The 12,965-nt window shown below is 43.7% G+C and overlaps 1 protein-coding gene across 3 annotated transcripts in view; it reads left to right on the top strand.

The window, feature by feature from the left end:
• The window catches only part of EFL1 (elongation factor like GTPase 1), a 277,476-nt gene that overhangs the window by 214,465 nt on the left and 50,046 nt on the right, over window positions 1-12,965 (top strand). For all 3 annotated transcript variants that reach the window (XM_044279571.1, XM_044279570.1, XM_044279572.1), the window contains exon 16: window positions 7,905-8,036. In XM_044279571.1, the coding sequence (XP_044135506.1) occupies window positions 7,905-8,036 (132 nt within the window). The remainder of the gene's footprint in view (window positions 1-7,904; window positions 8,037-12,965) is intronic.

Below are 12,965 nucleotides of genomic sequence, written 5' to 3'. Positions count from 1 at the left end.
TATAGCTTGAGGTACTTCCTTCTAATCAGGGTTGAATACCCGTGAGTAGTACCTTGTACCATAAACCTCTCTTTTTTTATATTTTTTTTTCTCTCTCATTTATAGTGATATCTGTCATTGAAGTCCTGCTTGTAATTATAGTCAGATAACTGTACTAAAGTGATGTGTACAGGTGCCTATTACTAAGCTTAGTGGCCAAGGCAAAAACTGCAGTATTTTTTTTAATATATATTTATACATATTCACATGGAGAATTTTAAATATAACTTCACCAAAAGAGTGCTTTGAAATATATTTAACATGATTGAAACAATAAGTCATTTTCTGATGACATATTCCCTTTAAAGGGTTTCTACCACTTGCTGTGGACACATTTCGTTTTCCGACACTAGCGATCCGCTAGTGTCTGATGTACCATAAAAGCCAAGTATTATATTCCTCCGTTCCGCCGTTTTCTTTAAAAAAGCACTTTTATATTTATGCAAATGAGCCTCTAGGTGCTATGTGGGCGTCTTTTCAGCACCTAGAGGCTCCGTCTACCTTCATAAACTGCCGCCCAGCTCCTCGCTCCAGCACGCCCATCTCCTAGTGAAATCGATCCTCCCCCTGCTTCTGGCGTCCGAAATCTCGCGCCTGCGCCGTTTGTCTCTGCATTCGGCGCAGGCGCAGTCAATGTCTGAGCGCTCAGACATTGACTGCGCCGAATGCAGAGACGAACGGCACAGGCGCGAGATTTTGGACGCCAGAAGCAGGGGGAGGATCGATTTCACTAGGAGATTGGCGTGCTGGAGCGAGGAGCTTGGCGGCATAGAGTGTGAGTAGACGGAGCCTCTAGGTGCTGAAAAGACGCCCACATAGCACCTAGAGGCTCATTTGCATAAATATAAAAGTGATTTTTTAAAGAAAACGGCGGAACGGAGGAATATAATACTTGGCTTGTATGGTTCATCAGACACTAGCGGATCGCTAGTGTCTGTAAACGAAATGTGTCCACAGCAAGTGGTAGAAACCCTTTAAAGTACTGTACATCAACTGGATTTAAGTCACTAGTGCCTGACTAAGTGATTCCCATCAAACAGGCTCTTGCAGAGCATGGTTCTGGTGCATGCCCAAAATTACTATTACGAGATACAGATTGGTGGAGGGTTTTCTTACCTGTATTTATTACTCGTGCTGAAAGAAAAGTTGATTTAGCAGTGCCAACCACCTATATGACCGTTTTATTTTTCTCCTTTCTGGAAAAAAAGGATTGTCATATTTATTCTTACAAAAGCAGCTCCGCTCCCTCCCTTCCCTGTATTAAATTCATTGGTGGCCAGTGCGGCCTCCCCTCTCCCCCCCCCCCCCCCCCAAATTAAAATCCCCCCCCCATCATTGGTGGCAGCGGAGAGTTCCGATCGGAGTCCCAGTTTAATCGCTGGGGCTCCGATCGGTAAGCATGGCAACCAGGACGCTACTGCAGTCCTGGCTGCCATGGTTACTTAGCAATTTTAGAAGCATTATACTTACCTGCGCTGTCTGTGGCCGGCTGGGCGCTCCTCCTACTGGTAAATGACAGGTCTGAGCTATAAGCAATGCGCCGCACAGACCTTTCACTTACCAGTAAGAGGAGCGACCGGCCGGCCACAGCCAGCGCATGTAAGTAACCATGGCAGCCAGAACTGCAGTAGCGTCCTGGTTGCCATGGTAACCGATCGGAGCCCCAGCGATTAAACTGGGACTCTGATCGGAACTCTCCGCTGCCACCAATGATGGGGGGGGAGGCCGCACTGACCACCAATGAATTTAATACAGGGGAGGGGGGACCGCACTGGCCACCAATTAATTTAATACAGGGGAGGGAGGAGGGGCCGCACTGGCCACCAATTAATTTAATACAGGGGGGGGGGGTCTGGCCCCTGCTGCCTGGCAGCACCTGATCTCTTACAGGGGACTATGATACGCACAATTAACCCCTCAGGTGCGGCACCTGAGGGGTTCATTGTGCGGATCACAGCCCCCTGTAAGAGATCGGGTGCTGCCAGGCAGCAGGGGGCAGTCATGTACACAGTTCTTAGTATATTCTAACTTGAAGCGTACCCATCACCATGGGAACGCCTCTGTGTTAGAATATACTGTCGGATCTAAAAAAAAAAAACTGTTATGCAGACGGATCTGTGGATCCGTCTGTGCGAAAGTAGCCTACGGATCACAGACGCGGATGACAATCTTGTGTGCCTCCGTGCTTTTTCACGGACCCATTGACTTAAATGGGTCCGCGAACCGTTGTCCTTCAAAAAAATAGGACAGGTCCTATTTTTTTTACGGACAGGAAACACGGATCACGGACGCGGATGACAAACTGTGCATTTTCCGAGTTTTCAACGGACCCATTGAAAGTCAATGGGTCCGCAGAAAATCACGGAAAACGGAACAACGGACACGGATGCACACAACGGTCGTGTGCATGAGGCCTTAGAGAGCACATCCACAATCATGGTAGGAGTTCAGACTCAAAGGGGGAGATCTATTTTCTCCCTGGTGTTTTTTTTTTTGTTAAAAAAAGTCCCTGGTTTGCAACGTTTTATAGTCCATCTTTCACAAAATTTTGTTGATAGTGGTATTTGTACACTTTCTGAATAGGGGGTGTGGCAAGGGAGGGGGACTCGGCACATTTATCTTCATTTACGGTAGTTCTCCCGAGGCACCCAGACTGTCGGAGGTTGCGCCTCACCATAAATTAAACGCATCCTCCGGCAGCGCAATATCAAGAAAACGCCGGTCTTGATAAATCTTCCTCCAGAGATGCTATCTAGTAAAACCCTCTTTTTAGTTTAATTTCTTTGCAGCTCAGCTGTGAAATCTTTGCTAGTCCATTGATAATTAAATGATTTATGACTGGATTTGCTTTTTTGTTATCCCTTTTGGGTAAAGGTGGGGCTTGTGAGTAATTTAGCTTTGAGTAAGATATGATATATCAATATGAGGTCAGGCGAATATCTGACAAATCAGCAGCTCGGCCCACCTAGCTTGAATGTGATCCACCTCATGCTGAATGTTTACTCATGTTTTTGCAATTTCAAGGTCACGTCCTTACTGAACAGAATGCAGTGTTGTGAAAACAGTTTTTTAAGCATTTTTTTTTTTACCTTGAGAACCATTTGCAGATGTGGTTCTGTTTTGTCTTTAAACATTTCAGCAGCTTTGCAAGATTTGCTGGGAAAGATTTTGATGAATGAATTCTGAGCATGTTTTTTCCTCCGTGCATAGGGGCATCACGTACACTTACAATCGTATGTATGTTTGTATACTGGAGTCTGGAAAAAATACATAATATAAAGCAGATGTTAATACACTGAATTGTAACTTTCTTGCATAGTGTACATGTGTCTAGTGCAGAAGTCCCACTGGCATTTCAGCTGCTGTAAAACGACATCTGTTAGCCCGCTCCACTTATGTGGAAGTTCTAAGAACAGCCAAGCAATTTTGCATGCTGGGAGTTGTAGTTTCAAAACAACTGGAGCAGGAGGTTGCTGACCCCTGGTCTAGTAGGTAGCTAGCAGAAGTATCCTGGTTGGCTGAAAAATTACAATAGTAAAGTTTGGGGGGCTTTGAAAGAAAGCACTCTTTTTAGTGTTGATCCTCAAATATACAGCAAGAGTGGTTGATATGGAATGTGGCCACGGGACACCAGCTGGTACTGTCACCTGTTATTGTATGCAGGTTACTAGCCATCATCAATAGTGTTGAGTGAACTTGTGTTTTAAGTTCGGGGTCTAAAGTTCGGGTTCGTGTTATGGAAGAATTGCATTATGGATTCTAAATTCCGTTATGGTCCGTGGTAGCGATTCTTTGATAACCCGAACTTTAGACGCCAAACTTAAAGTTCGCTCAACACTAATCATCAACATTGTAATAGGGACAGGTTGCATCCTTACCTGACAATTCTGTCTTAGGGTGGCCACAGACATTAGATCAGGCATCCTCAAACTGCAGCCCTCCAGCTGTTGAAAAACTACAACTCCCAGCATGCCTGAACAGCCTACAAGTATCAGCCTACAGCAGGGCATGGTGGGAGTTGTAGTTTGTAGTTTTACAACAGCTGGAGGGCCGCAGTTTGAGGATGCCTGCATTAGATTGTCATCCGAGGCAACAGATTTTTTTTATAGGAATGTCTGACCATCTAATGTGTATGGTGGTGGTACGACAGCAGATGTTGGGAGAAATGTAAACTTTTGGTGGCAGTTTTTTAATTATTGCATTGTACTCATTTTGAGATAAATATTTTTTCAGTTGGTCTTAATTAAAAAAATGTGAACTACTGTCTTTGTGCAGCCTTGAGTTTATTTTGTAGCAAGATCTGAATTTTCACTGGCTCCTTTTTTTGATCTCTGGCTTCATTAACACTCATTAAAATCAATTCTAATCTTAAATGTTTATGACCTTTTAGTAATTTATAGATAAGGTTAGAAATGAGTTAACCCTTTGTGACAGAACTGCTCAATATTTTTAATAAAAGAAGATTTTTTTGACCAGAATGAGTAAAATGCATTAATAAATTGCCCCCAAAGGTGTATATAGCTTGTATGGCCAGCTTTAAAGGGGTTGTTCCACTTGTCATGTTCAGTTTATAGATGATAAAAAATGAAGTATACTTGCATTTGAATGCTGTTAAACGATCCAATGAGGTTATGCCATTTACTTACAGAGTATGGCGCCACCTGGTGTTCACAGTGTATAGCAATGTGTATGTCCATCTACTGAGCTCCAATGCGCTTGTGCAGGGCAAGGGCTTTTCTATTTTCAATAACACACTGCCGGGTGGAGGCTTCCGCCCAGCAGTGTGTTCGGTGACGTCATCGGCTCTGATGGGCCGGCTTTAGCGCTGCCCTAGCCGTTTTACAGGCTAGGGCAGTGGTAAACCCCGCCCATCAGTGCCGGTGACGTCACCGGGCTCACTGCTGGGCGGAAGCCTCCGCCTAGCAGCCCTAAGGAGATGCCGGTACGTCACTGGATCTCCTGAAACTGCCTTTGCCCTGTGCAATTTAGTGCAGGGCAAAGGAAAGCATCAGAGCATGAAATGCTCCAATGCTCTTGTCAGGGGGGCTGCCAGGGTGAAAATATGGGTATGTCCTGGTTCAGCTCTGAGCCCGGACAACTCCTTTAAATAAACCAGCACCTACTCTGGAAAGAAAGGGATGCAAATGAGTTCTTAACAAACTCTGTCTCTAATGCCACCAGATGTAAGGCATCCATTAAGTCTCTTCAATTTCAGAGGAGCATGTATGGCCTGTAAGTCTCCTTTCGCAGACTAAGGCGCTCTCTCCCCAAGAAGAGATAGTACCCCCCTAATCCTGACTTGGCCTCTCACCCATTTAAGCCAGTACTCTCTGCTCTGCACTGATGAGGGGCAGTCGCCCCAAAACAGCTGTCTGCAGATGAGGTGCTGACTTATTTATTACCCGAGTCATGTGTCAAGGCCTATTTATAGGGCTGAACATTATTGAATAGCTGCCTTACATCTGGTAGCATCAGAGGCTGAGCTTGTTAAGAGCTCATTTGTTTCCCTTTCTTACCAGAATTCCAGAGAAAGATCTATAGCCTATAAGTCTCCTCACGCCAACTAAGGCGCTCTCTCCCCAAGGAGAGATAGTATCCCCCCAGATAATTAGATTTGAGCATAAATCATCATAAAAGATTTCTCAGGAGAGGTCAGAGTGGGTCTGGAGATTGGACCATCAAACAGCCAGTCTAACTGCTTTCCCTGTGAATGGCATTCTGCAGCCTGCTAAATAATGTGAAATTCACTGGTAAACCAGGCACCATCCTCGCTCCACTGAATATACTGATATGTTTCACTTAGTGATCCATTGCTTCATTCTGGAGGAAAAGCACATTTAAGGGTCCATTCACACGTCCGAAGTGTATTGCCGATCCAATATACACAGCCGGCACCCCCATAGCACTGCCTATTCTTGTCCGCGGACAAGAATAGGACATATTCAATTTTTTTCCGGAGCCGCGGACCAGAAGATCGGGGGCGAGCTCCGGAAATGCGGATGAGGACAGCACACTGTGTGCTGTCCGCATCCATTCCTGTCCCATAGAGAATGAATGGGTCCGCACCCATTCCGCAGAATTGCGGAACGGGTGTGGACACATTCACAGACGTGTGAATGGACCTTAAGTCCATATGCAAATGAGCCGTTAAGTGGACCAAGCGTGGGACCAAGCCACTCTGTGGACCCTTGCTCCTCCTGCTTCCTCGAACAGCCCCTCCCTCTCTTTCTTGATAGGGCCATCTTTGCACCTAACTGCTCACTTCCATATGGATTAAAAGTGCTTTTCCTCCTGAACGAAGATCATGGATCTTTCACTAAGTGAAATTTTATTCAGCTGAGCTAGCCCTACAAGGCATTGGGCCTGCTTGAATTTTTTAGGTGACAGACTCCATTTAAATGGAGATTTTTGGGTTCTGGTATTTTTATATCAAGAATACTGCTGTAGGCGACACTATTCTTGTTATAAAAACATACCAAAGTGCCCTACAGAAACCTGGACAGACATCATTAATGTTACGGTATATATATACCCTGCTTGTCAGGATGAGCGTTCATAAACCATATGTGCCATTAGTATTGTCCAGCAGTTCCCATGTACTTCCAGGAATGTTTATCCTTTAGCAGTCATTGACACTGTAATCGTCTGAGAAGTGTGACTCATAAGCTCTGGAGCAATGTAATATATGACTCCTGAGGGAGCTTCTGCTGAAGAACCTAGATAAACAACTTGTCTGTCACTGGGTTAGTCACAGCTTAGAAAATGCTGTTAAATTACGGACTTTAGAATCTACCTTATAGAGTTGTCTCCCTGCATACCTTATTTGAGAAAATAAGTAATGAGATGACCCCAAAATAAATAATGTGGCTTTTTTTTCCCCATTATTCTTCTGGTCCCTGCTTCTTCTGTCGTGGCACTTCCTGGTTCAGGGGCTTACGTCCTGCTTCCAACAGATTCTTCACCGCTACATAGTGTAGTGCCATACCAGGACTCTTGTCCACAGGTCCTTGTCCGCCCATGTGAGCCTCTTTGCCCATGTGAAATTACACAGTGGGTGAGATTTATCAAAATGTAAAGGAAAAAAAAACTTGCTTAGTTGCCCGTAACAACCAATCAGAGCCCACCTTTAATTTCCCAAAAGTGGAATCAGATTGGTTGCTTTGGGCAACTAAGCAAGTTTTCCTTTACGCTAGTTTTGATAAATCTTCACCAATGTCTATATGCGCTTGAAGAACCAACAATCCTACCTGGCGGATTACAAAGGGATCTATATGACATGCACAGCAGTAGGATGGCGACGGTGCAAAGAACATTCCATCTGAGAGGATGGGGCAAGCCGGAGAGTAATCGATTGCCCAAAACTAAAATGTTGCACTGACATACCGTAAGTGTTCAGACCGTTTACTCGGTACTTAGTTAATGCATCTTTGGCATCGATTACAGCCTCCAGTCTTTTGGGTAGGATGCCACAAGGTTTGCACACCTGAATTTAAGGATTTATGCCAGCCTTCTCTGCAGATAGACTCAAGCTTTGTCAGGTTGGGTGGGGCACCATCAGTGGGCAGCCATTTTCAGGTCTCTCTACAGGTGTTCGAATGGGTTCAAGTCATTACTCTGGCTGGGCCACTCAAGGACATTCACTGAGTTGTCCCTAAGCCTCTCCTGTATGGTCTTGGCTGTGTGCTTAGGGTCATTGTCTTGTTGGTAGGTGAACCTTCAGCCCAGTTTGAGGTCCACAGTACCCTGATTCAGGTTTTAATTAAAAAAATAACCAGCAACTATTACTATGAGAACTGTGTAAGTTTGGTTGATTTCAGTCATTTATTTATTTCTGCTTTCTGTTTTGTTTGTCTCTCCTTGTACAGGTATTAGCGGTTTGGAAGACTTTGTCCTGAAGTCCGCTACACTGTCCACATCACCTGCATGTCCACCCTTTATTCCACTAAACTTTGAAGCAACCCCAATTGTGCGAGTAGCTGTTGAACCAGCACATCCAAGTAAGTATAAGTGTCCAACAGAAGAGGGGAAATTTATCAATTCCGTACTCCTCTTTTATGCCATACAAAAGTCACAAATGTTTGAAAAAGCTACATCTAGAAGTGTATTGGCCTGTGAAGACCACGGGCAGAACCATTGTGTACAGAAAAAAATGCTAAAAAGTTGGCAAAAAAAAAAAGTTGGAAGAATCAGCCACTGTGCATAACATGGATATACGCCCTGAACTCGGCTCTTTATGGATGCTGGACTTAGATGCAACAAGCCATTCCTAATCATTAAAGGGGTTGTCTCACTTCAGTAAGTTGCATTTATCATGTAGAGAAAGTTAATACAAGCCACTTACTAATGGATTGTGATTGTCCATATTGCTTCCTTTGCTGGCTGTTCCATCACATTATACACTGCTCATTTCCATGATTACAGACCATCCTGCAATCCATCAGTGGTGGCCGTGCCTGCACACTATAGGAAAAAGCATCAGTCTCTCTGGTGGCCGGGACCATGGAAGCTCACATAGGCTAGTGCTTTTTACTATAATGTGCAAGCACGACCACCGCTGCTGGATTGCAGGGTGGTCATGACCATGGAAACGAGCAGTGTATAATGTGATAGAAAAATGAATCCAGCCAGCAAAGGAAGCATTATGGAGAATCACATTACATTAGTAAGAGCCTTGTATTAACTTTCTCTACATGATAAATGCCACTTACTGAAGTGAGACAACAACTTTAATGGGAATGGCGGTTTCTAGTTTTTAGTTTATTCATAAATTTCTAAAAGGAGTAACAAAATACTAACACATTATATAGCGTTCTAATCAATGAATGAATTCAGGTAAAACATTCAATGATTGTATATTCTGGATGACTTTTGTTGAGCGTTTTGCTGCCTCGTGATGAGGATCTACCAGCAGGCTTTTTTCACCATCAGTGCAGTAAGGATTTGTGGAGTTGTCTGTGCGCCCCCTATGTCTACGCATCTTTAGTTACGTCATCTGTTAGCATCTTTGGATGTATAGTGTATGGGAATTTCCATGGCAATGATTACAGATCATTACTCTTATTTTGTACTTAGTGTTTGCTTTTCTAAGAATACCTGTAATTCACTGTCAGTATCTGTCGTTCCATCAGATAAAGTATGAGTAAAGTGATAAGACGGAAATGTACATAAAAGTGATGTGGAGATTGCAGTGAATCATCAGATATAATCCCTCTCAGTGTAATCTACAACGCCATAGTGTTCATTTCCCTTTCCAAAAAGCTCAAATTATACAAAGACAACTTCTTGTCCAATGGTATGAGGCAGAAACTATTTGCACATGGGCCCCACCAGCCAATCCTTGGTGATGCCGAGGCCTCACCAAGTGACCAAAGATTACCTCCATAGCACTGTGCGTTTTACCTCTAGCAGTGCCAAACAAAGTCAACAATACAGCGCAAAATACCTCCTCTACAGTGCCGAATACCACAGTGCGGCACGACGCGCCTCAACAACAGTGCCAAATACCACAATACTGCACAGAATCCCAGCTCTGCCAAAAAAAGCTTTCCCATTAATGCCAAACAAGCACCGCAATACAACACAAAATACCTTCCCAGCAACACCAAGTACCATAGTGCAGAATAAAATACCTCCACAATAGAACTAAATACCATAGTGTAGCACAAAATACTGCCTCAGCTGCGCCGAATAGCAGCACAAAATACCTCACCAGAAACTACCACTTATGGTGGCCGATGCTGGCTGCCACATTCTGTCCTTTTTCAGTTTTTTCTAATTAAAGGGGTTATCCAGGATTCCCATATAAAAATAATTGCTCTATTTAACTAGCCTTCATGCAGTAAAGTTTGAACCTCACTAATCTGTTGTTTTTCTGTTCAATGATCCCTCGAGTTCTCCACTTTTCCTGCGACTTCCGGTTTCTGGGTGTGTTTAGGCTACAGAGAAGTGCCCAAAATCCACTTAGACTGCAAAGCTTGCCTTTCAGCATCATTGGTTACCTCTTACTACACCTCTTCTGCTTTCCTGAACCCAATCTGTGGTCCATATTGCTTGTGCCCACTGGACGCATGTTTGACTTACAAACACACCCACTACACCCACCTGTGCACTAGATATACGTCCACTACACCCAGAAGTGTGTGCTGTGCAGTGCATATTATCCGCGCGCTCTGAAAGGTTGGGACGGTGTCATGGGAGGTCTTTGAACAGAAGCAGAAATTCTGACGTATGTGGTGATAATTTTGTAGGCTTGCTCAGTAAAAAGAAAACAGGACCCGGCCAATGTACATATTGCCATTGATGACAACATGTACGTAGGAGGTGGTGCCTGCAGCAGGGGAGCTCACTTGAGCAATTTACCTCCGGTAATGTAGGAGTTGGCATGTAGAATTGAAGAATTGATGGTCAAATGGTGTTGCTCTGGAGTAGGAAAAATGTAGTGAATTTAAAAAAAGAAAGCTATTAAAAAGTTTCCTATTGCAGAATGCAAGGTTAGGTTCAAGAATTAAAAAAAATGATTCTGGGATAACCCCTTTAAGATATGAAGAAAGAGGCTGAGTAGGTGAGGCACAAACCAGAATCACAGAAATATAGTGGCAAATATGGGGGAACTGCTCAAACCCCAAACACTGTAGCGTGTTTTTCAGTCCCACCGCATGTGGACCGCAGCAAACGACCATCCCCAGCAAAACATGCGTACAATGGAGGACGCCGGCGCGGTCCACATGCACCACAAAGGCATCCTACACAAAACGGAGCATTGTGCGGATGAAAATATAATTATATAAATCACAGAAATAAATGCACCAAACGGATATGCCACTGACTATACTGGCTGGTCATACAAGCAGATATTAAAACTTTTGCCAATATATTCCTGTCAGGAACATATCGGAGCCCATCATGCACCACGTCACGGTCTCTCAGCATGGCAAGGGTCCTACCACTGCGCTAACTATGGTGTGAACAAGGTCTGAAGGTGATGTAATCCAGCTCACAGCCAAGCTTCCACACAACCGCATAGCAGGACAACTAATGCAATGTGAATAAAGCAAGACTGTAATCCACACCCATATCAGACCGTGTGATGGAGGCTACCAGGTGCAAAGGAGAGTGTTTAAATGCCAGGTAAAGGCACATACACTACATATAAAACAAAATCACAGAAATATAGTGGCAAATATGGGGGAACTGCTCAAACCCCTAACACTGTAGCGTGTTTTTCATTGGGGGAGCAGCCCCACCGCATGTGGACCGCAGCAAACAGAGGCACAAACCAGAGCACCAAGCCATCCCAAAATGCAGTATTCTGCCTGGTCTTTTATAGCTACTAACATACAGGAGAATACAGAACTAAATACCTATTACATTAAGTTGATGTCTCCTCTGATTGTAGGTGATTCTTCATGTTCTCCATTCAGCCCAGATCACCATAACAGCTTTTTCCAGTCATATCTTGACTCTGCAGATTGCCATACAGACATCTTATGGCTGTATCCCATACAAATAGTCATCCTGAAAACCTAGTACCACACAGATTGTGTCCCTTCAGTAATGATTTCCATGCAGTGCCCTCAAAAATAACTGTGCCCAGCAAACATTGCCCCTGATCGCAATAGTGCCACATAGTGTGACCCAAAAATAATTGTACCAAGAAGTGTTCACTTGACAGCCTCAGAGGTTATATGCTCCTCCAGAGTGGTTCCAGTAGTAATAAAGCTCCCCTATAGTGCCTCCAGTAATAATAATGCCCCTATAGTAATACGATTAATAATGCCTGTAGTGCCTCAATAATGACACCTATATAGTATTTTTCCCCAAAGCTACCCCAATAAAGACTAGGGGAAAAAAACGCATGCTCACCTGACTCTTGTTCCATGCCACCATCTGTGATACAGCCTGAGCTGCTTGCATCCTGACGCATAGGCGTAGTGGTCTACCCAATTTAGCTTGTGGAGTACAGCTATAGTCTTTGGTCACTAGCCATTTTAGAGCCAACTGATCTGTTAGCTATATGGATTTTTTTGCTAACAGAATAGTGTAGTCTATCATGCTATTGTGTCCATCAGAAAAGACTGAAACAAACAGCAAATACTATTTTAATTATTGCAAATACTGTTTTAATTATTTCAGATATTAAAAGACCCCTGTTGGAAAGCTCAGGGAAGTTAAAACACTACTGACGTTACTTTCACACTGACTTTTGCCATGTCCATCTATACTTTGGGAGGATTCCCTGACATATACATATAACCTATACCTCTGACAGATGCCTCTGGCATTCTTTTATACATATTTGTCGAATACTGGCCCAATGATGGTGTGTTGCCAATGGCAATCTGTCAAAGGTTTTGCTCACGTTTGATATTGTGTTAAATTTACAGTATTTGGTAAGAAACTAGAGTCCTTAACCAAATTCAAGCTAAATTAAGGTGGACATGATACATCAAGGCCAAGTGGTTACTGTGCATTCTGTCTAATGGGTAGTGAAGAACACTTCTGTGTATCTTGAACCATTGCTTATGGTGCCTTTGTTGGACCAATGTCCCGTTTATCCTGAATGGGATACTGACTACAGCCATTTGTAAGGTGCTTTTCTCTCACAAGGGCCTGAAAGCGCAGGTTGTAACTTTCTGTTTGCTGAGAGCGGTGGAGCAGGAAAGCCACCAACATGCATTAGGTCATCTTTGATAGGAAGCCAACTAACCTCTGGAGTGTGGGAGGAAACCGAAGAACCTGGAGGAAAATCCTTAACATACAATGAGAACATACTAACTCCATGCAGATGTTGTCCTCTGTCAGATTTGAACCCAGGATGCCAGCGCTGCAGTGCTGTCACTGAGCTACCATGACACCTTCTTCTGTTATATACACTCACCTAAAGAATTATTAGGAACACCTGTTCTATTTTTCATTAATGTGATTCA

Source organism: Bufo gargarizans, chromosome 2, assembly GCF_014858855.1.
Source record: "Bufo gargarizans isolate SCDJY-AF-19 chromosome 2, ASM1485885v1, whole genome shotgun sequence".
In the NCBI taxonomy this organism is placed as follows: domain Eukaryota; kingdom Metazoa; phylum Chordata; class Amphibia; order Anura; family Bufonidae; genus Bufo; species Bufo gargarizans.
This window is presented reverse-complemented; position numbering and strand designations above follow the sequence as displayed.